At 60.4% G+C, this 23,400-nt stretch overlaps 2 protein-coding genes across 5 annotated transcripts in view; both read right to left on the reverse strand.

Moving 5' to 3' along the window:
- Window positions 1-319: 319 nt before the first annotated feature.
- On the reverse strand, window positions 320-6,071 carry GPR84 (G protein-coupled receptor 84). Its single transcript, XM_073318489.1, has 2 exons — window positions 6,039-6,071; window positions 320-2,926 (listed from the first exon to the last, which is right to left on the reverse strand). The coding sequence occupies exon 2, from the start codon at window positions 2,839-2,841 to the stop codon at window positions 1,660-1,662; it is 1,182 nt and encodes a 393-aa protein (XP_073174590.1). The 5' UTR covers window positions 2,842-2,926; window positions 6,039-6,071; the 3' UTR covers window positions 320-1,659.
- Window positions 6,072-19,395: 13,324 nt separating this feature from the next.
- Window positions 19,396-23,400, reverse strand: part of ZNF385A (zinc finger protein 385A) — a 72,803-nt gene continuing 68,798 nt past the window's right edge. For all 4 annotated transcript variants that reach the window (XM_073318602.1, XM_073318603.1, XM_073318604.1 and 1 more), the window contains one exon: window positions 19,396-22,597. In XM_073318602.1, coding sequence (XP_073174703.1) covers window positions 22,373-22,597 — 225 coding nt within the window. In that variant the 3' untranslated portion in view covers window positions 19,396-22,372. The remainder of the gene's footprint in view (window positions 22,598-23,400) is intronic.

The raw sequence follows: 23,400 nt of genomic DNA on the forward strand, positions 1-23,400 counted from the left end.
CACTCTGAACTCTGGGGTACAGATGTGGGGACCTGCATGAAAGACTCCCCTAAGCTTATATTCCACCAACTTAGGTTGAAAACTTCCCCAAGGCACAACTTCCTTTCCGTCTCCTTGGACAGTATTGCTGCCACCACCAAGTGATTTACCCAAAAATTCAGGAAAGGGTCACTTGGAGTCCCTAGTCCCCCAAAATATCCCCCCAAGCTCCTTCATCCCCTTTCCTGGGGAGGCTTAAGAATAATATATCAACCAATTGGTTTTAATGTAAGTACAGATCAGACCTTTTATCTTTAGGACACTAAAATCAATCAGGCTCTTACAAGAAGGACTTTATTATAAAGAAAAAAGTAAAAGAACCTCGGCAAAATCAGGATGGAAGGTAACTTTACAGGGAAATAAAAAGATTTAAAACGCAGAGGACTCCCCTCTGGACTTAGCTTCACAGTTTTAAAAAACAGGAATAAAACTACCTCTTAGCATAGGGAAAATTCACAAGCTAAAACAAAAGATAATTTAATGTATTTCCTTGCCCTTGCTTACAATTTTTGTAATCTTCGATGAATCATTTCAGGTATGTTTCAGGAGATGTTTTACCTGCCTGGTCTCTCTCTCTGCGTTAAGAGAGAGAACAAAAAAAGAGAGCACAACCCCCCCCCACCCCCGATTTGAAAGTATCTTCTTTCCTTATTTGTCCTTTTGGTCAGGTGCCAGCCAGGTTATTTGAGCTTCTTAACCCTTTACAGGTAAAGCAATTTAGTACAGCTTCCCAGGAGGGATTTTATGTTACCCTTATCTCTGTGTTCATGACATATCCCCTCCCCTTCCCATCCCCTCCCCACACTTGGTGCTTGGATACGCACATAGCCCAGACCTATGGTTGGCCCCGGCCCCAGGCCTCCCCACCCCACAGCCAATGGAGGGCTTGTTCACTGGCTGGGAACAGGCAATGCAGCCAATACTAGACACACAGGGATAGAATCATAGAATCATAGAATATCAGGGTTAGAAGGGACCCCAGAAGGTCATCTAGTCCAACCCCCTGCTCAAAGCAGGACCAATTCCCAGTTAAATCATCCCAGCCAGGGCTTTGTCAAGCCTGACCTTAAAAACCTCTAAGGAAAGAGATTCTACCACCTCCCTAGGTAACGCATTCCAGTGTTTCACCACCCTCTTAGTGAAAAAGTTTTTCCTAATATCCAATCTAAACCTCCCCCACTGCAACTTGATGGTGGATGGATCTGCTTATTGAGGTAGTGATAGAAAAATGACGAGGTGTAAATCAGGAACAGACAATAAATAGAGCTGGGAAGGCAGGGCCCAGCCAGCCTCCACCACCTCACCAGGCCAAGGATGGTGGGTAAAGGGACAGTCCACGCTAGCACTCTGCGAAGGCAGTGCAGAGCCCATAACTGGCGGCCCATGTGGGGCAGGGCTCAGCACCAACCTGCCCCTGCCACCCCCCTAGAGACAGGGCGGTGCTCTTGCCACCAGCAGGAGGCACTGGGGCAGGGCAAAGCTTGCATCTGGCATGAGTCTGTGCTTGGGTCCAATGTCCTCCCCTGGGGCAAGACAGGATATGGGGTCCCCCAGGGGGGCAGGGCAGCACCAAGGCAGCTTTCTGATCTGGGGCAGCCCTGCCCCCTGCGACCCCAGCCCTCAGAGGCACCGGAGGCGGCGCGAGATGGTGGAGATCACACGCGTGTAGGCCTCGCGGAACTGGCGGTTCATGGCGGCGTACAGCACGGGGTTGATGCAGCTGTTCAGCCAGGTCAGGTTGGCGGACACCATGTGCAACCATGTGGGCGCCCGGTTCTTGGCATCGAAGATGTTGAGGAGGAGGAAGGGGATGTAGCTGAGGACAAAGAAGAGGAAGACCACGAAGCACATGCGGGTGACCTTCCGGAACTCCTTGTTGCTGTCCTTGGGCTGGGAGGGCAGGCTTTTGAGCTTTTGAGCTGCGGGGGCAGGAGCAGGGGCAGGGGCGGGGGCAGGGGCGGGGGCAGGGGCTGGGGTGAGGGCTGGGGCTGGGCCATTTTCCGTGACCAGCGTCTTGGAGGTGTGGCCCTGCTCCGAGATGCTGGAGGGCTGGGAGACGCCCGTGTCCACGCCGCTGTCCAGCTCCACAAACTGGCCTGGAGTGGCCAAGCTGGCCCCAGCGACATAAGGCCCCTTCAGGCTGGCCTTCTTCAGCTTGTAGCGGTCCATGGCGTGGGACGCCCCCTTCACCTTGCGGTGGATGAGGAAGTAGAAGATGCCCACGCAGCTGAGGCCCACCACAAAGTAGAAGGCCATCAGGATAGTGCTGTAGGGCCGGCCCCTGATGCGGTGGAAGCTGCAGGTGCAGACCTTGGGCACCAGCACGAAGACGGGCCAGAGCGGGGCGAAGCTGGCGAAGCCGAGGACCCAGGCGCCCAGGGCCACGAGCCCCACGCCCAGGCGCGAGAAGACCCGGTTGAAGAGGGCTGGGTTGGCAATGAGCACGTAGCGGCTGACGGCGATGAGGCAGAGTGTCAGGATGGAGACTGAGTTGGAGACGAAGAGCAGCATACCAAAGACACGGCAGAAGCTGGGGCCGGCCCGCCAGTGCAGGTGCAGGTAGGAGTCCACGGAGAAGGGCTGCAGCACGGCACAGTACAGCAGGTCGGCCAGCGTCAGGTTGACGATGAGCAGGTTAAAGCGGGTCTGCACCTTGGCGTCGGCCGCAAAGGCCAGGAGGGTCAGCACGTTGCCCAGTGTGCCCACCACGGTGACCACCACGCCCCAGCTCACGGCCACGTAGCGGTACCCCACGATGGATGCCTCATAGCATGAGAAGTTATCCATGGTGATGTTCGCCATCGTCTCAGGGAGCGGGAGGACCGGGTCTCGGGGAGGGGTCAGGTCCTGGAGCACAGTCTTGGCCTAGATCCTTAGCTTCTAGGAACTGAAGTAAAAGAAAAGGGGGTCAGGCAAAGCACAGCCCCCTGCCCCAGGGCCCCTCCCTGCAATGCCCCTGCTGAGCCAGAATCAGCCACACATTTAAAGTGTCTCCCCCATCTGGGGAGGCACAGACAGGAAGGACATCGCATAGCTGTGCCCCAGGTCACCAGGGCTGGGGGCACCAACTGGGCTGGGCCAGCTGGGAAGAGGCAGCAGGGCAGGACATCCCTGTGCTCTGTTTGCCAGCCACAGCAAAACCCAGGCCAGGGCATGAGTTAGGGTAGCCAGAAGGCTCCTGTCCCTGCACCCCAGCTGGCTGGGCCCTGGCAGCCTTGGGTCTGGGGAGGGTGAGCTGCTCAGCTCAGGTCCAGCTCAAAGGGAGCTGTAAGCAGAGAGGGCTGGGAGAGCTGGGGTGGAGGTGAGGAGAGGCAGGACGGAGGAGTCGGGGGCAGGGAGGGCAGAGAAAGGGGGCACAGATCCTCCTATTAAAGTATCTGGGGATGGAGCCCATCCTGACTCATAAGCATCGGGCCACTAGAAACATGGAGGTCTTTCCTGGCTGCTATAAGCTGGATTGGCCTCCCCCATGGCTGGGACCCAGACCCCTCCCCAGGGCCCCACCGCCCTGACATGGCTGTATAGTTAAAGAGGCAGCACATCCTATTGGGCGGCCATGGGGCTGGGACTTGGGACCAGCTCCATTTCCAGCTCTGCCACTGACCCGCTGAGTGCCCATGGACATGTCACTTTCCTGCTTTGTGCCTCAGTTTCCCCTCCCCCTTGTGTCTGTTCAGATTGTGAGCTCTGGGGGGCAGGAAGTCTCTCTCACTCCATGTCTGTTCAGCACCTGGCCAGGGAGGCTGTGATGAAGTTGGGGATTTTTGTAGTGTTTTACATGAATAGCGTGTGTGTGCCTCAGTTTCCCTGTGTGCTGCATGTTTAACAAGGTGGTGGGAGAGGGTTTGTTGTTGCAGAGGACCAGGTGTGACCTCACGTAGCAGCCGGGACCCCCCAACAATGGCCTGCAGATGGGGAACCCTAACAATTGGTGACTAAGAGGCCCACCCCAGCTTGGCAGTCAGCAGATTCTGACCAGTGGGAGGACAACGGGCTGAGGAGAGAAGACCCCGGTGACCTGACCAACCAGTTCCAGCCAGAGAGAGGGCCCCAGCAACTAATTTACTTGGGACGGAAGACAAAGGTCGGGGAGAAGCTGTTGGGGCTGGTGATATCGGATGCCTCGGCTGGAAGGAGGGGGTCTCTGCGCCAGGAGGAGGGAGCAGCCAGAGCCCACCTGCATGCGGGACAGACTTAGATGTGCTGTGCTGAGGGAGGCCAGGCCTGAGAGTTTCCTGTGCTGGGTTCAGACGCTCAATAAACCCTCCTGTGTTACGCTGGCCGAGAGTCACTCCGGTCTAGAGAACAGGGTGGCATTATTCCCTCTGCGAGTGGAGGCCCCGGGGGTCCAGAGCGAGGGGACTCCCTGAGGGGGCCCACAGCAGAGACAGGCATGCTGAGGCTCAGAGAGGTGCAGTTCCAGGAGGCGAAGGGGCTTAACCCCCGGGAAAGAGTAGACCCCTGAGCAGGGCTGTCGCACTGAAGGGGGTTCCTCCCAGGGACCGTATGGAGCCAAGAGAGCACGAGTCCTGTGAGTCCGTGACAGAGGCCCCTGTTGTGATGCACCATTTCCCCTCCAGCCACAGCCCCGGGCCCCACACTGCCCCGGGTTGGGGAGAGCAGGGAGCAGATGCTGGATCCTGGGCAGGCCTGGGCAGGACCCTGGAATAATGCACCAGTGAGCGCAGGCCCCTGGCAGCCTCCCCGAAGGGAGATCAAACACGGCCCCATTCTTTCCACCCTGGGTCTAATTGGGGCGTTTCCACGGAAACCGATGTCTCAGATGTCTGCAGAGCAGACCTGGCTCCGCATCCCTGGGCATGCCGGGGTGTCAGGCTACCTGGGGGGAGCCCCATCAGCCTGGACCCAAGCGCCCTGCTCACACGCTCCAGTGAATGCACAGGAATCTGCACCCCTTTCCCCGGAGGGCATCATTACACGACCCCCCTGCCCCGAGCTCACCTCGTCGGGTGCTGCACAGACGCAGCCTGAGACAGTCCCTGCCCCCAGAGCTCAGTCTGAATAGACACAGGGAAGGGGGCAGGTTCTGTGACCCTCTGGGGAGGAGACATGCTCCCTGGCCTGGGGGGGTTCTGTCTCCTAGCTGACGCAGAGGACTCGGGGCTGGCACAGTGTAGGAGACCCCAGCTGTAGTGCAGCCTACTCCAGATCTCGCTCTGGCCTTTGCTCTGCAGCCACCCCGAGACCCGGCCCGTTCGCCCCACCGGGGCCCGCTGGCTCGAGTCCAGAGGGCAAAGCCCTGGCTCTGTGGTGGTGGTGGGGGGCATGGCCCCGAGAAGGATTCAGTGAGCAGCAGGGACTGGTAACAAGGATCCTCGCTCCGTAGGAACAGCCCCACTGAGCCCAGAGCCGCGTGCGAAATGGACCAAGCATCATACGGAGAAGCCCAGCTGGCTCTCCGGAGCAGGCTCAGCTCACACCCCAGCTCAACTAGCCTGCTTGGCAGCCAGGACTGGGGCCTGCTCCCCTCACACCAGCTCCCATCTGGGTGCGAAAGGCCAGATTCCCATCTCCTCCCTCAGTAGCCCCCTTAGCCCATGAGTCACCGCACTGGGGACGTCATGGGCCCTGGGCACCCTGAGTGCTGCCCCTTCCCCAAACCCGATGAGCCGCAAGGAGCGGAGGACTCTGGCAATCAGGCAAAAGGCCTAGGAGACCAGCCAGCCCCTCTCCCTCCCACGGACCCTGTTTCCTAGCCACCCCATAGCCTGCCATCAAACCCGGTGCCTGCCCTGCCTGCGCCACCCTCCCTCGCCCCAGGCACGGTGCCCGCTCTGGCTGCAAGAGTTCCCCCGCAGGGCTCCCAGCACCATCAGCCAGAGCCGGTCCATGACCCAGCCCCTGCACAGATCTGATCAGCGCCAATGCTGGCTGCACACCGCCCCCTGCTGGACCACCCGGAGGCACAGGGGCTGCACTATGGTGAGCCCAGCCCCGCACGGCTAGGCGCAGACCATCCGGGAGGGTCAAAACCTTACCAAGCCGAGGGGCAGATGTGTCCAGCTGTGCTTGGAGCGATCTGCCGGCACAGCCTCGTCCGCCAGCTATTTATGGGCTTCACGCCCCGGCAGCAAGAGAGAAAAGCCCTGAGTTGCCAAAGCCGGTGAGGTAACTTCCTTCTTCCTGGGTGCTGGCGTGAGCTGCAGGGCTGCAGGCTTTGGAGAGAGGAGATTGAACACAGCAGCTGAGGTTGGGGTGGAGGCGTCAATCACAGCTGAACACACAGGGCTCCCGAGAGCACCAGGGCAAATGCACTGTGTTGGATTGGCGGCCTGCATGGTCCCTGCCAGAAGGGGGTGCCGGGGGGCTCAGGGGGCTGGTGCTTGCAAGGGGCCCTGGCAGGGGGCAGGGCAGGGCTGGGCTGGCTACGAAGGGGTTCAGCGCTGAAGCGGCTGCCTGCGGACACCCCGTGGCTCTGCCTGACTCCTGGCTGTGGGCCTGCTCTGGCAGGGTCCCCACACGGGGTTACCCTAAGGTCTGGCCTGCCCCAGCAATCACACAAGGGCCTGGCAACGAGCCAAAGCCCCAGCCCTCCCTCCACACCCCACGCCGGGGGAAGGTGAGATGTGGCCCAGCCAGCCCTTAGCCGAGTGCCGAGCCCCCACGTTAGACTGGCCCATTACAGAGCCTACAGGCAATTGCTCAGGGCTCTGCCCCGGAGGGGGCGGATTCTGTCTGCTGGGGGGCAAGGCTCCCCTCCTGCGGAGCCCCTTACTGGCCCCCTCCCCAGCCATGGGGCTGCATGGGAGGGGGCAGCAGGGTTGGGAGTTATTTGAAGCCCTGTCATGGAGTTGTGGGGTTGCCAAGGGGTGCCAGCTGCCCCCCAATTGCTGTCAGCAGCTCTTGTACCCCCTTAGGCCAGGGTTCAGGAGCTGCCACGTCCCGAGAGCTGACGGGCCAGGCTCCCCCAGGAGCATCTGCAATTGGCAAGAGGCTCCAAGGTGCAGACACCCCCAGCAACCCCGGTGCTCAGAGCCAGGCTTCCCCTCAGGGGAAGAGAGACCCCATTTCTCCAGCCCCACCCCCTGCCAACGAGCCCCAGCCACATGGGTGCCAGACACCACAGCGCCCATGGAGCTCAGCAGTGCCACCCGCTGGCAAGCCCCAGCCAATGAGTGGCTGGGCAGGGCAGCTCCAGTGCCCTCCGCCAGCAGCTGCCATTCACACACCTTGGTGGTTAGCGCCAGCAGGGGGCAGCGCAGCCTGCGAGCCCAACTGGTGTGAGTACAAGATCCAGGGCGGCTGTTGGGTGGTTAGAAGCAGGGATTGGCACCCAGGATGCCGGGGTTCTATTCTCTTAGAGAGAGGCAATCAGGACTCCTGGGTTCTTTACCCCACTGACCAACCCCAGGCGAGTCTCTTCCGTCTCAGGCCCAGCTACCCAGCTGGCTCCCAGGGGCGAGACACAGCGGGCACTCTGCCACTCATGCCAGGGCTCAAAGCGTGGGAGAAGTGCCAGTGAAATAACCCACTCAGCAGCAGGGGAATGGTGCCCAGAGCTGGCTCCCAGGCCTATGCTCTAACCATTAGGCCGCCAGCACTCACAGGAAGGTCCGACAAGAGCTGTAAGAACCAGTCAGAGACCCTTGGGGGAGAAGGGCGAAGCGCTGGTGTCCCTGGGAACTCCCCCAAGGGATGTGAGAGATCCCTGACAGGGAGCTGAGCACCCTCCCACCCTGCCCCCTACTTCCCTTCCCTTGTGGAGCTGAGCACTCCCTGCCCCCCACTTTCCCTTCCCCTGTAGACTGAGCACCCCTCCTCCCGACTTTCCCTTCCCTTGTGGAGCTGAGCACTCTCCACCCCACCCCCCCACTTATAGCTCAGTGGTTTGAGCATTGGCCTGCTAAACCCAGGGTTGTGAGTTCAATCCTTGAGGGGGCCATTTAGGGATCGGGGGCAAAAATTGGGGATTGGTCCTGCTTTGAGCAGGGGGTTGGACTAGATGACCTCCTGAGGTCCCTTCCAACTCTGATATTCTATGATTCCCCTTCCCTTGTGGAGCTAAGCACCCCCTGTTCCCCCCCACTTCACCTTCCCCTGTAGACTGAGCACCCCCTCACTTTCTCTTCCCTTGTGGAGCTGAGCACCCTCCACCACACCCCCCACTTCCCCTTCCCTTGTGGAGCTGAGCATCCCCCATCCTGCCCCGCCCTCCACTTCCCCTTCCCTTGTGGAGCTGAGCACCCCCTACCCCACCCCCACCGCTTCCCCTTCCCTTTTGGAGCTGAGCATCCCCCATCCTGCCCCGCCCCCCACCTCCCTTTCCCTTGTGGAGCTGAGCACCCCCATCCTGCCCCCACTCGTCTGCCCCCATTTTATTGCCCCATGGGCCATGGCTCTTAGAACAGAGCCTCGAGGGAGGTGGCACTTGGAGCTCATCCACATGGCACAGCAGCCCTTGGCCAAAGGGGCATTGCAGCCGGAAGGGGCCCGTCTCTGCAGGGTTTGGTGCGGGTGACTGGTGATTTCCCAGCATGCACTGGGGCACTAACCCACACGCTGCCCAATGCATGGCTCAAGCTGGGTTTGCCATAGCTGAGGGCACCCAGACCACTTCCCCCTTCAGTTGGCTGCACGGAAATCCAGCCGGCCGCATGCTCCAAGAACTTCTCCCACTGCTCTCCGCCTGCGGTTCGCTACAGGCCTGCTGAGTTCTCTTTAGAGAACTGTTTTTAACCAGCGGAAACTCTTGGGCTCCCAGATGAATTAATGCCAGTAAAGCACAGATTTACACAACACATTAACCTGCGGAACTGCCTGCCACTGGGACTCATTGAGGCCAAAGTAGCACGGTTCACGGAAGGGCTCCATGTGGATGCTGTGGACATGCACATTTACGCCAGAGATTTGGATATAGCCATAAACCCTCGTGTGCCAGACCCAATTTTTCCAGGGCCCTCAATCGGCTGGGACCCCTGGGCATGGGCCCTGTTGGCCCAGTGGCTAATCCACCGCCACTGCCTGCAATGCCCACCCCACTCCACAGGCCATTGCCGGCTTCTAATATTAAATGCATGGGAGCCTGCAGTCTTCCTCATGCCACAGGGAGCCCACCCAGGGGCCCTACCATGTTCAGCGCCCACCCGGGGGCCCTGCCACATCCAGCACCTGCCACATCCAGCCCTGCCAAATCCAGCACCTGCCCGGGGGCCCTGCCACTGTCAGCGCCAGCCCAGGGGCCTGCCATGTTCAGCACCAGTCTGCACGCCCTGACTTCGGGGGCTGGCATTCTACCTTGTTGCTGGTAAATGCTCAGTGGCTGCATCTTGGGCACAAGCTCTAAACCCCCATGTGGCTCCGGCCTTGATTTATGCTGTTGCTATATTCTGGTTGTCTGTAGTGAGCCTCTCTGGGGCTGGCCCATGTGAAGGATAAGCGCCTACTACTGCTGCTAGCTGCGGGAGTTACTCTGCTAGCTTATTAGGGAGCATGGTGCCCTAAGGGGCTGGTTTGGTCCCCACTAGTGACCCGAGCTGGGGGGTTTGTGTCACCAGGGTATCCCTTCACGTGGGCTTTGGGGCATTCAAGCGTCCGATTGGCTGGGGAGATCTGTAAGGCTTTTCTCCAGGCTGTCCCCCGGCAGGGACGTGAGGGTCCCAGGGAGTTGGGGGCCTCCCCTGTGAGGAGTATCTGGGCCTAGGGGAGCATCCGCAGGGCCCAGCAGAGTTAGCGCTGGATCTGTTGGAGGGCCCGGCCTGCGGCTACATTGGCTTTGTTTTTATAGAATCATAGAATATCAGGGTTGGAAGGGACCACAGGAGGTCATCTAGTCCAACCCCCTGCTCAAAGCAGGATCAATCCCCAATTTTTGCCCCAGATCCCTAAATGGCCTCCTCAAGGATTGAACTCACAACCGTGGGTTTAACAGGCCAATGCTCAAACCACTGAGCTATCTCTCCCCCCCCTTCACTGGGGGCACCAGCCTTTGCTGACTCCCCCGCATGGGCAGAAGGCTGGTTCTTCTCCGGACTTTGCCCTTTGCAGAGGGAGCTGGCGTGGGCCTGGTGGGTCGGCCCAGAGTGCCGGGAGAGGCTCGCGTGCTGGGGGGGGGGGGTCTCAGAACCTGGGGAGGCTGCATTTCTTTATTTGCCTTTGAGTTGGCATGAGGGGGAAACGGAGTAACATAAACAAACCCAGTGCTGAAGTGTGTCTGTCCGGCCTAATCCAAACGCATTCCACAGTTTGTGCCACGTGGCACTGGGCTGAGCGCAGCATGGGCCCCGCCCGAGTCCAGCTCCGAGCTCCCCTGACCCCCCAGAGCCCCCCGGGGGCCAAACACAGCACAGGCCCCGCCTGAGTCCAGCTCCTAGCCCTGCCAACCCCCCAGAGCCCCCCGCGAGGCTGAACACAGCGCGGGCCCCTCCCAAGTGCGGCTCCGACCCGCCCTAGGCCTCCCACGCGGCACTGGGCTGAGTGCAGCATGGGCCCCGCCCGAGTCCAGCTCCGAGCCCCCCGCAGGGCCGAGCGCAGCACCAGCCTTGCCAACATCCTGCTCCAAACCCCTGCCCCAGCTGCCCCCCCAGTGCCACCCCATGGCTGCTCAGTGTAATAAGTGTTTTCACGCCCTTCCCCCAAACAGCTCCGGCTCCCCCAAGCTACAGCCTGGAAAAGGACACGCTGAGATTGCTGGCAATGGTGGCAAGGCCCTTGGGGTGACCACGCAAAGGCCTGGCCAATAAGAGCAGACCCTGGCTTCCCCCACCGCCCCATCTGCCCACATGCTGTGCCCTGAGCTGCCCCTACCCCATCTCACACTGCTCCTGCCCTGCAATAACCCCCAGCCCACATGGCCCCATGCCCAGCTATGGTGGAGGGGACTTGCCCGGCCGCAGGCTGAGACGTGAGGTAGGAGGCAGCCCTGGTCCCTGAGAGTGGTTCGCATCTGATGGCCACTCAGCAGCAAGGAATGGGGGAGCGGGGTGCCTCAGGCCAGTTCCAAGCCACCAGGGCATCAGGGCAGGTCCTGGGGCCTGGCTGGCAGAGATGCCAGGACTGAGTGGGCCGCCAAGGCTCTCTGGTGACGGCCCTAGTGACGGGCCGAGATGGGAATCCCGCCGTGGGTCTGTCCCAGATCAGAACCAGCAGGTTGGAGGTAGTGGAGGCGTTTGGTTTTGAGACCGTCAAACCGTTAGCGCAGGAACCAGGGACCAGCCGCTCCCCGGGCAGGACGTGCTGCCCACGGAGATCAGGGATTCCTCTCACATTTCTACGGGTAACATCTCAGCCAATTAATCCGATCACCCGGCGTGTGACAGCTAGGACTCCCCAGGAGAACGGGAACGGGAACGGGGATACAAACCATTTGCACTGGGAGCATTTGGCCTGTGAGGAGCTGAGCGGGCCAGGGCTTCAGAACCGCAGGGAACAGTGTTTCCTTGTGCCCATCCCCGGCTGAGGCTGGCACATCCCCAGGGACCCTGCATGTGCCGACGCCTGCCTGTTCCCGGAGCCCTGCCGGCCGCCTGCCCTGTCCTTTCGGGGCCCCCCCACAGTCAGAGCGTTACCCCCACATGCCAGCTGAGAGCCTGGGACCTCGGGTGGAGCCAGACTCCATGCTAGCCCAGCCCTCCAAGTGGTGTCTCTGCAGAGGGCTAGGGGTGAGCCGCACCTCACCTGGGACTGTCAGCCTCGCTCCCCCTCCGGCCTCGACCCATCAGCTGAATCTCAGGCTGTGGCCAGTGCCCCACACCCCCGAGCAGAGCTCGCAAGCCCACAGGAAGAACACTCCTGTGGTTAGGGCCGGAAATCAGGGGACCTGGGCTCTATTTCTGTCTGCATCACATGCTTCCTGCTTGACCCCTGTCCAGCCACCTCACACCGGGAGCAACTGAGCATGAGCTCAGCCCGGTGCCCAGATGCTACAGCGATGGGCCACAGGACAGCCTACAACAAGCAGCACTCACCATCCAGCTGGGGCATTTGCCTCCAATGACAGCATGGGTGCCCCCTGCAGATGCCGCCTAGGAAAGCACCTCCAGTCCCAGCGCTGGGCCTCCCCTCTGTGCCCCCCAGCGTGGGGCTGAGACGACCCGATGGCAGGCACGGTGCTGTGGTAGCTGCTCGCACCAATCTCAGCCAGCGAGGGGTGTGGCAGGGGAGGGGACAGGTTCTGGCAGAACTGGAAAAACCACCCTGTGGGCTTGCCATGCCCAGCTCGGTTCTAGGTTTAATTGGAACCCGGGGCACCTCCCAGCTAGGAGCCCTGCCCGGCCCCTGGCAGGTGGGGCTGGGACCAGGCACTTCCCATTCTGCAGAGGGTGAGCCGGCTTTCTTGCCTCTTTATGGGACAGAGGCCACAGGTTGTGGCTTTTTTTTTGCTTGGCTTTTCACCCAATAAATCTAGCTCCTTGTTTTCCCAGGACTGTCAGGGGACAGCTGGAGAACGGGTGGGGTTCTGGCCCTGGGGCAGCAGGAGCCAAGGTGGGCAGGTTTCACTCAGCATCAGCCGTTCTGCTCTGTTCAGGGGCTGCGCAGTGTCAGCTGTGATTTAACTCAAACGCCCAGTGCACAGTGGGAGAAAAGATCTCTGTGATAAAGTCACCGAAGGGTGGGGCATGCCACGGGCCTTCATCACAGGGCCCGTGGGGCCCAGGGGGCGGTCGAACCTTTAAATTGTGCTCTCTACTATCAACGTATATGGTTTTGGGGGGCAATGCTCCTCAATCGACCCCAATTCTCCCCATGTTTTGGAGGCTGTCTTGACAGCAAAAAAAGTCCTCTGGTGGCCACGTTTGAGAAACACTGGCCCAGTGGCTAAAGCAATGGACTGGGGCTCAGGACACTGGGTTCTAGTCCTGGCTCTAGCACTGGCCTGCATGGGGAGCTTGAACGTCACTTCCATTCTGCGTGCCTCAGTTTCTCCAGCTGTACAGTGGGGATAATGATTGTGTGTCCCACTTGGAAAGCGCATTCAGACAAGAGCTCCGGGTTGTTATTATAATTCTGCCTCATCATGAAGCCACCCAATTGGGGCCCAAACCCCACTGCCTTTCTCTGGCAGAGCCCTTTAAATAACTGACCTGGTGACTGTCCAGCCTAGTGGCTCTGTCTGGCTGGATCGGTGGTGTTCATAGAATCATAGAATATCAGGGTTGGAAGGAACCTCAGGAGGTCATCTAGTCCAACCCCCTGCTCGAAGCAGGACCCATCCCCAACTCAATCATGCCAGCCAGAGCTTTGTCAAGCCGGGCCTTAAAAACCTCTAAGGAAAGAGATTCCACCACCTCCCTAGATAACCCATTCCAGTGCTTCACCACCCTCCTAGTGAAAAAGTTTTTCCTAGTATCCAACCTAAACCTTCCTCACCGCAACTTCAGACCATTACTCTTTTGTTCTGTCATCTGGTACCACTGAGAACAGTCTAGATCCTTCCTCTTTGGAACCCCCTTTCAGGTCATTGAAAGCAGCTATCAGATCCCCCCTCATTCTTCTCTTCTGCAGACTAAACAATCCCAGTTCCCTCAGTCTCTCCTCGTAAGTCATGTGCTCCAGTCCCCTAATAATTTTTGTTGCCCTCCGCTGGACTCTCTCCAATTTTTCCACGTCCTTCTTGCGGTGTGGGGCCCAAAACTGGACACAGTACTCCAGATGAGGTTTCACCAATGCCAGATAGAGGGGAATGATTAGGTCCCTTGATCTGCTGACAGTGTTCCTACTTATACAGCCCAAAATGCCGTTAGCCATCTTGGCAACAAGGGTACACTGTTGACTCATATCCAGCTTCTTGTCCACTGTAACCCCTAGGTCCTTTTCTGAAGAACTGCTGCCGAGCCATTCGGTCCCTAGTCTGTAGCAGTGCATTGGATTCTTCCATCCTAAGTGCAGGACTCTGCACTTGTCCTTGTTGAACCTCATCACATTTCTTTTGGCCCAATCCTCCAACTTGTCTAGGTCCCTCTGTATCCCATCCCTACCCTCCAGTGTATCTACCTCTCCTCCCAGTTTAGTGTCATCTGCAAACTTGCTGAGGGTGCAATCCACACCATCCTCCAGATCATTAATGAAGATACTGAACAAAACCGGCCCCAGGACCAACCCTTGGGGCACTCTGCCTGATACCAGCTGCCAACTAGACATGGAGCCATTGATCACTACCCGTTGAGCCTGACAATCTAGCCAACTTTCTACCCACCTTATAGTGCATTCATCCAGCCCATACTTCTTTAACTTGCTGGCAAGAATACTGTGGGAGACCGTGTCAAAAGCTTTGCTAAAATCCAGAAATAATACGTCCACTGCTTTCCCCTCATCCACAGAACTAGTTATCTTGTCATAGAAGGCAATTAGGTTAGTCAGGCATGACTTGCCCTTGGTGAATCCATGCTGACTGTTCCTGATCACTTTCCTCTCCTCTAAGTGCTTCAGAATTGATTCCTTGAGGACCTGCTCCATGATTTTTCCAGGGACTGAGGTGAGGCTGACTGGCCTGTAGTTCCCCGGATCCTCCTTCTTCCCTTTTTTAAAGATGGGCACTACATTAGCCTTTTTCCAGTCGTCCGGGACTTCCCCTGATCGCCATGAGTTTTCAAAGATAATGGCCAATGGCTCTGCAATCACATCCACCAACTCCTTTAGCACTCTCGGATGGAGTGCATCCGGCCCCATGGACTTGTGCTCATCCAGCTTTTCTAATAGTCCCGAAGCACTTCTTTCTCCACAGAGGGCTGGTCACCTCCTCCCCATGCTGTGCTGCCCAGTGCAGTAGTCTGGGAGCTGACCTTGTTCGTGAAGACAGAGGCAAAAAAAGCATTGAGTACATTAGCTTTTTCCACATCCTCTGCCACTAGGTTGCCTCCCTCATTCAGTAAGGGGCCCACACTTTCCTTGACCTTCTTCTTGTTGCCAACATACCTGTAGAAACCCTTCTTGTTACTCTTAACATCCCTTGCAAGCTGCAACTCCAAGGGTGATTTGGCCTTTCTGATATCAGTCCGGCATCCCCGAGCAATACTTTTATACTCCTCCCTGGTCATTTGTCCAATCTTCCACTTCTTGTAAGCTGCTTTTATGGTTTAAGATCAGCAAGGATTTCACTGTTAAGCCAAGCTGGTCACCTGCCATATTTATTATGCTTTCTACACATCAGGATGGTTTGTTCCTGCAACCTCAATAAGGATTCTTTAAAATACAGCCAGCTCTCCTGGAATCCTTTCCCCCTCATGTTATTCTCCCAGGGGATCCTGCCCATCAGTTCCCTGAGTGAGTCAAAGTCTGCTTTTCTGAAGTCCAGGGTCCATATTCTGCTGCTCTCCTTCCTTGTATCAGGATCCTGAACTCGACCATCTCATGGTCACTGCCTTCTGTCATAGTGCCATGGCAGAGCCCCTCGTAATGCAGCCGAGCCTAGGCCCTGCCCTGTGCCACAGAGTTCGACCCAGGAAATGCAGCCAGCCCAGGCTCTGGGAGCCAGCCTTCACGCAGACTGGCCTGATTGCCACAACGGAAGTGACCAGATCTGGGTGGTGGTGTCAGGAAGAAGACAGCTGGGACACCCAGGGCAGGGACCTTCCCCCAGCGATTCCTGCTTCCAGCCCTGATCTGATGGTCGAGCTAGAGTGTGTTCTTTAGAAAGAGCTGTGCAGTCTTGAGCTGAAGACACCAGGGGCAGGAACATCTACTCCTCAGTGACCTTGGATTGGGGAATGACCCCCCCAAGAGTGTCGCAAACTGTATGTTCACGGGACTTCTGCTGGAAAGCGGCTGCTTCTGGGGTGGGGGCAGCTTCTGGGATCCCTCTAATTGGAGGGCATTGCTGGGGCCTCGCTTGGCAAGAGGGATGCCTGTTCTGCTGCATTTGAGCACGTGATCTCTGAAACCGGCTGTGCAACACCTCGGGGACTGTGGGTCCTCTCCAGCCAGGCTGAATGCCAGCTCTGCTCCTCCCGCCCCGTGAGATGCTTGTGGCTTTTTGTTCCTTTGCATTGGCACAAATCGAACCCACAAGGGTTAATCGAAGGGTCGAGGGGTTGGAAAGGCAGGACCTGAGTCTGCCTCAGAGGGGCCAGGGCTCCATGGAGGCATTCCAGACGGACATCAGAGCCAGGGAGGCTAGAACAGAACCAGGCCTGGGAGGTGGGTAAATAAGCATCATTAGCTCCATTGTACCAATCGGGAAACTGGAGCACCGAGAGGGGATGGCCATACAGCTGAGATGAGAACCAGAAATCCTGGCTTCCAGGCCCCCACTTCTCTAACCATTAGACCCACTCACTTCCCAGAACGCAGAATAGAACCCGGGTGTCCTGCTTCCTAGCTCCCCTGTTCAAACCACTAACCCCTACTCCTCCCCCCAGCTAGTGGGATGTAATTCATCTGTGTGAATGCTGGCCCTGGCATGGAAGTGCTCCTCCAGTCCCAGGGTGGGCAGGCTGCCTGGGCATGCAGCTGAAATGAGTGATTGATGGGGCCTATAGATCCGGTGTCTCCACCAGGTGCCAGTACACACAATTTACGAAGCAAATGAGCAGGGGCAGGCTGGCTGACAGGCCCTGACCCAGCCATGGGTGGGGGAAAGGGGGGGGGGGGGAGAGGGGCTGGCACATGGCCCCACTGTGGCTTGGAGACACAGGGAAGGGCGTATGGGCTCCATATGCCCTGAGAGACCCACACAGCTGGCTGGAGATGAGGGGCTTTGATCACAGGGGGCAGGGGCTGGGGAGATGCTGATGCTGGGTTTGTGGGCTCAGAAACTGGAGTTGGGTGGGGGGCAGGAGCAGGCCAGGCCTCTCCCCACAGGCAGGACCAAAAACAGCTGCTCCCACCTGATGCCCGCTTGGCGTGAGTCGAGTGCGAGGGCCTCAGCCTAGCTCCTGATGAGACAGGGGCCCCTCCCGGCACTAATCACCCACTGCCAAGAGGCCAAGGCCTGGCTGAGCTGGGGGTGGGACCCCCGGGTGGGTCCCGGCAGGACAGGGCATGAGGGAAGACTGGGGCTGTTGTGCCCACAGGCCCCAGGGCAGCCCAGTGTCACCAGGTGGCACTCATGGCCCATTGCTGGGTCCAGGCTGTGGCACATGTGTCCAGGCCCCTTCACTCCCTCTGGGGCTGGGCTGGGGAGCTGCCCCCATTCAGACCTGTTCTCCCATGACTGGGCGGGGGGGGGGGGGACGGGGGACGACTCAGCCCCTGGGCCCATCCCCCAGGACCGTGGTTGGAGGGGGAGCCCTGGAGGGGCCTGGCTATGAAGGTGGGGAGGGGCAGGGGACGTCTGTATGTACTGTGGGGGAAGGGGTTGGGGGCATTGTCTGGAACACTGTGACAGCGGGGGGGGGGGACAGTTCTGGTTCTGACCTGGGTGGGGCGAGGAGTCTCACAAGCCCTGAGAGCTGGGGGGAGGGGGCTCTCTTTTCCCTGCAGGTGCTGGTGCCACCTGGTTCTTGGCCTGTGTGGGAGGGCGGTTCCCCAGGGTCCCGTCCCTGCTCTGGGGCCATCATTGCAGAGCTCAGGAGTCCGAGCTCACAGCCCTCCCCCCACTTCCGCCACACTCTAACCCAGTAAACTCCACTTCCGGCCCTAAGCACTGGGGAAGAACCCAGGAGTCCGGTCTCCGCCCCCTGCTCTAACCACTCTTCCAGGCTCCTTCCTCCCTAGTGCGCTCACTGGGGCGACACTGCCCCTGCGCCTTGGGGTATTAGTGCCGCCCCAGGCACTGCTGTCAATGTTGTATAGGGCAGCAGCGCCACCTGCTGGAGGGGGCATGAATGCAGGGCCCGGCTTTTAGGGCAGAAGCCACCAGGTGCCCATGTCTTTGCGTGGCCCTTAGAATCAGGGCAAAGGGGCCAGCACCCGACTGGGGCATAAGTGGGAGGGAAGGGGGCATGGGGAGGTGGGCACTTCCCAAGAGACCTCCAGTGTGGGGCATCTGGTTACTCTGGCGGCAGCCTGGTGGGATCAATCCCTGCCCTGTCTTCCTGGTCTCACTCCCTGCCAGCTAGGCTCCTTGGGGGGGAGGGTCTCAGAGTCAGTCCCAGCCTCCACCCCCCAGGGCTCTGCTGCCATCCTGGGCTGCTGAGCGTCGTCTGTCCCCTGAGTGCCAGGGTCATGCCCACCCCATCACAGAGGAGCCCCAACAGGACACTGCCAGGCTCTCCAGCTGGGCCTCTGGCTTGTATCTCCTGGGCCCCACTGTGTGCCTCCCAGAGGGGGGGCATTGCTGCCCCCCTGCTCCCCAACCAGCCAGTGGAGCTAGGAGGGTGCCAGGGGCCAGTGTCTCTCTGCAGCCTCTCTGGGGGGTTGTGACCAAATGCCCTAGGCACCTGCCCAGCTGCACCCCTGCCCCTAGGCACAACCCACTGTGGCCTCAGCACCCTCTAGGGCCAGGTGATCCTGCCAGGCCTGGAGTCACATTCCTTCCCCCACAGGCAGGGTCTGGCCTTGGAGCTTAGAACGGGCGCAATGTGCCCGCATGTCTGGTGCTCAATGGATGCAGGGACCGGCCATGCCATGGGCAGGGATCTGTGTACACAAGGCAGAGCCCAGAACCAACCAGCAAGCACCATTCAGACCAGGGCACCAGCCACTCACAACCCTGCTTGTGGGAGGGGAGTGGGGGCTAGTGGTTAGAGCAGGGGAGGCTGGGAGTCAGGACTCCTGGGTTCTAGCCCCAGCTCTGGGAGGGATGTGGAGCCTAGGGGGTAAAAGCAAGTGGGTGGTTGGAGGGAGAGGGGCTGGGAGCCAGGATTCCTGGGGACTGGCCCCAGCTCTGCCACTTATCCTTGGCCCAGTCTCAGGCCTGCTCCATGCTCCCTTAAGCAAGATTAAAGCTCCCACTTTACTGCCTGGGGCTGCTGTGCTTGTGGGGATGCTACAGGCCAGCTCCTCTGCTCCTTGCCTCGGGGGAATCGGGCATTGCCCCACAGAGCCAGCAAGAGCTGAACCGGGCTCAAGGCCCAGACAGGACCCCAGCGTCCTGGCCCTGCCAGGTGCAGTGCAGGCTCCTCGCTGGGGACCATGGGGCCTGGGCCAAATTTGTCTTGTGGCTCCCAGTGCGTGGGTTACTCCTTCACCTCCTGTACTGGGGCTGGGGGCTCCTGGGTTCTAGCCCTGGGTGGGTGCAGCCTTGACCATAGAATATCAGGGTTGGATGGGACCTCAGGAGATCATCTAGTCCAACCGACTACTCAAAGCAGGACCAATCCCCAATTTTTACCCCAGATCCCTAAATGGCCCCCTCAAGGATTGAACTCACAACCCTGGGTTTAGCAGGCCAATGCTCAAACCACTGAGCTAGCCTGTAGAGTCCCAGGGAGCTGAGTGGGGGTGGGGTGGAGTGCCGGGGGGGGCGCTATAGGGCACAGGGGCCAGAGCAGTGACAGACACACACAGCTAACCTGGGTATTGTGGAGTCAAACCTTGAACTTTATTGTTGTCAGGGTGCAGGGGGCTCGAGCGGAAACACATCAGTGTCACGGCGAGAATCCAGCACAGGACGGACAGAGAGACATTCGGGGTGGAGGCAAAGCCTGGGAGGGTGGTGGGGGGCGTGCAGGATCTCACCCGAGTGCCCCGCGGAGGACAGTGCTTGGCTGAGGTAATGCAGGGAGCATGTGCCCTGGACCCCACCCCAGCAGAGGCGCTCATCAGGCCTAGGGCCCCCCCCCTTGTCTATTGCTTTTGCTTTATCACAGTTTTGCTGGAGGGGTTGGGAACCGCAGGTGTGAGCTCGGGGGCCTCTGATGCTGAGCTCTAAGCCGGTGGGGGCAGGGGTACAGGCAGCGTGGGGGACTCAGGAGCCCTGGGCAGGAGCAGGTGTCTGGCCTGGAGCCTAACCCCAGCTCCCTGCCCCCAATTGTCCCGGGGTGCTGAGCTCTGAGGCATTCCTCCCCCGCACAAACCGTGGGCTGGAGCGGGGGGGCGTGCAGGCAGCAGTCAGCCCCATCAAGTGCCTGCCCCACAGCTAAGGAGATAGAGGGGCAGGACCCTGACCATGCAGCGCGTGGCCCAAGGGCAAGATCAGACCCCAGCCAACCCCTTGGTGGTGGAAGCTGGTTCGAGCCCCCATCCTGGGCCTGGAGCGGACGTCCCTGGCCCCACAGCTCAGATCAGCGTCCCCTGCGTCAGCTGAGACCAGCGTCCCACAGGGTCAAGGGGGCCATGGAAGCTGAATCTCTCCAGACAATCAGAGGCCTGCCGAGGTGTCATGGGCCCTGCACTGCTGGGGGCGGAGGGCAATTCTCCTCCGGCAGCCACGGCTTTGGGGGCAGTGACTGTCACCCAGCGGGGGGTGCTAGCCTGTCACACAAGCCCTTTGCTGGGGGACCACCAGGCACCAAAGGGGCAACCATGGGGACCAGGCCGGGGATAAGGATGAGGGGCTGTTTTGGTATTACCCCCCACATACCTGGCACTGCCAGCCCTGGGCATTTAAGGAGTGTCTGGGATTTAATGGCTGGGGGGCCTAGTGGGGGAGGGGAGGAGGGCTGGTTAATCTCCCGGAAATGACCTGGCCTCTCTGGCTAAGGCTCCCGCCCTGGTCAGGCTGCTGGCTCACAGCCCCCCTCTGAATGGCTTCCGGTGGCCCCGTGGGGGGGGTGGGGACATGCTGGGGGGCGGCCGCCATGGTAACGGCATCACAACAGCCCTGTGCAAGTCTGCGTCTGGGGCAGCAGTTTTCCAGCAGCACTTGGAGCTCCCCTGGGCACCCCCCACCTCTCTCCTGGGCACTCTATCCCTTCCCCTGCCCCCCGATGGGCACCTCCCATCCCATCCCTACACCCTGCCCCCACGAGGGGCACCCCACACATCCCTTTCCCTGATGTGCCCCTGTCCCCCCGATGTGCCCCCATCTCCTCCTGTGGCCCGTCTGCACCCTATCCTTTCCCCTGGCACCTGATGGGCACCCCATCCCTTCCCCTGGCCCTCAAGGGGCACCCCCTATCCCCTGCACACTCTAACCCCAGCCTCTCCATCCCATGTATTTGAGCTAGGGTCTGGCCAGCAGATCCCCTAACATGGGCGGTGGGAGGGGAGGTGTCCTGGCTGGAACTTGGGGTACCACTTGCTCCCTGGCACAGGGACCCCCACCCCCCTCCCTGTTGGGGTAGCAGGGGCCCCACGGCAGGGCAAAGGGTGATTCAGCTTGTGCCCATTGCCTGGGCTGAGCCCCTCAGGCCATGGGGCAGGGGGCATGGCCAAGGCCTAGCGTGGGCTGCAGCCCCAGGGAGGCGACAGCCGGGTACCCAAGCCACCCAGGCTGGGTTCCCCTGCTTCACTTGGATCAGACCCCCAGGGTCCAGCCGGGGCTCTGCCCCTGCAGCATCCGAGCAGGTGCCCCACAGCGTGCTGCTTGGGGGGACCCCCATCTAGTCCTACCCCACAGGGCGGCCAGCCCCAGCCCCCCACCCTGCCAGCTGGAAGACCCCCCTCATTCTCAGCACAGCTGATAAAATCATCCAAGCTCGGGGCTTCCCCTCAAAGGCTGCGCTCACGTCGCCCACTCCTGGCCCCAAGGCAGGGGGCTCAGGCCAGGCCCAGCCAGTGGCTCTGGGGGGGAGGGCGCTACCTCTAGACACAATGCTCCTGCTCCGAAGGGCAGAGGGGCGGGTGTGGGGGCACAGTGTGGGCCGCAGGCTGCTGGCCGGGGGCCGTGGTGGGCAGTGGGAGGAAGCACGGGGGGGGGGGGCGCTATGTACATGGGGTGGCCCAGGCCCCAACGTTATTGCAATGGTGTCCGTTCTCCTGGCGGGCCGGATGGGCCGCGAGCCCGGGGTGGACGGGCATCCCTGGGCTCCCAGCTTCGCGCCTCTCAGTGCAAGTTGACATGGCTTGTGTGTCTGGGGGGCTCCCTGCCCCTGCGTGGATCCTGCTTGGGGGCTGTAGGGAGCCCCCCAGCTCTGGGAGGGACGGGGGTGCCTCCCCACAGAGAGATACAAAAGAGATTGCTTGCGATCAGTTCCCTGAGGTACAGGGGGACCTTCCCCCCAATCTGGGGTCACCCCCCAACCTGACACTCCATGGAGTCTGACGGGGGGGGCTTCTCCCTTCCCCCGTCCTTCTCCCAAGATTCAGATCCCCCTCCACCCTTGGTACTAGGGAGAAAAGAGCAATGAAGGGGGCTGTGGGGGTCCCCTCGGCCACTTCCCCGGGGGGCCCAGCACTTGTGCAGAGTTGGCTGGGTCTGGGGGGATGGAGCTGGGGGGGCAGGCGGGGGATGGGCTTGTCCCTTTTCTTCTGGGGAAAAAGGATCCGAATTCCAGTTAAAAAGCCACAAACGAAAGGCCCCAAGCCCCGCCCAGCCCCTGCCCAGCCCCGGTAGCTTGGGCGAGCACCAGGCGGGTCCAGCGGAGGTGGGCATCGAGGGGCACGGCGGTGGGCATCAGTACGGTGAGAAGAGGATGGGCCCGTGAGCAGTTCTGATGGGCCCCGGGGCCGGACGCAGCAGCGGGTGCGTCAGGGGGGGCCCTTGCAGGAGTGGGGGCGTTGGACGCAGAGTCAGGGGGGCAGAGGCCGCGGCTGCCATCGCGGCCGCCATGGCTAAGGGGCTGGGCAGGAGTCCGGCCGCCAGCGACTTCGGCAGGTCCTTGGGGAAGGCCAGGGGGCCCTGCAAGAGAGAGAGAGGCGGGCTCAGGGGGCACCCACAGAGAGCGCCGGGTGTGGGGGGGCACAGAGAGTGCTGGGCTGAGGGGGCACCCACAGAGAGTGCCAGGCATGGGGAGGAGGGGCACCCACAAACACAACACCGGGCTGGGGAGTGCCCACAGACAGAGCAGTGGGGTGCCCACCCATGGGAGCCGGCCAGGACAGGCCAGGGCGTACAGGGGGCCATATTTGTCAGCCACCCTCCAGCTGCCTGCCCACTGCATCCATCCGTCTATGGCACCCATCCGTGTCCGTGGCTTGCAGAATACCCGTCCGTCCATCCGTCCATCCATCTGTCCATGGAATCTCTACCTCTAACTACCCGCCCTTGCTGCAGTGCTCCTGCCCCCTCGGCCCCTGCACTCCTAGGAAGCTCCAGCCCCCCTCGTGACCAGCCCCAATTATCTATGCGGTTGGGCCCAGCAAGGTGAAGGGAGCACCCCCCAGCCTCTCAGCTCACCCCCACTCCCACCCCCCAGCCTCTCAGCTCTCCCCCACCCCCACCTCTCAGCTCACCCCCACTGCCCTCTGCCTTTCAGCTCACCCCCACTCCCATCCCCCGCCTCTCCGCTCTCCCCCACCCCCACCTCTCAGCTCACTCCACCACTGTCCTCTGCCTCTCAGCTCACCCCCACCCCGCCTCTCCGCTCTCCCGCACCCCCACCTCTCAGCTCACCCCACCCCTGCCTCTCAGCTCACCTCACCCACTTTCCCCAACCCCCGCCTCTCAGCTCACCCCCCCCACTCCCCCCCGCCTCTCAGCTC

The sequence above is a fragment of the Lepidochelys kempii genome, chromosome 20 (assembly GCF_965140265.1).
Source record: "Lepidochelys kempii isolate rLepKem1 chromosome 20, rLepKem1.hap2, whole genome shotgun sequence".
Classification (NCBI taxonomy): domain Eukaryota; kingdom Metazoa; phylum Chordata; order Testudines; family Cheloniidae; genus Lepidochelys; species Lepidochelys kempii.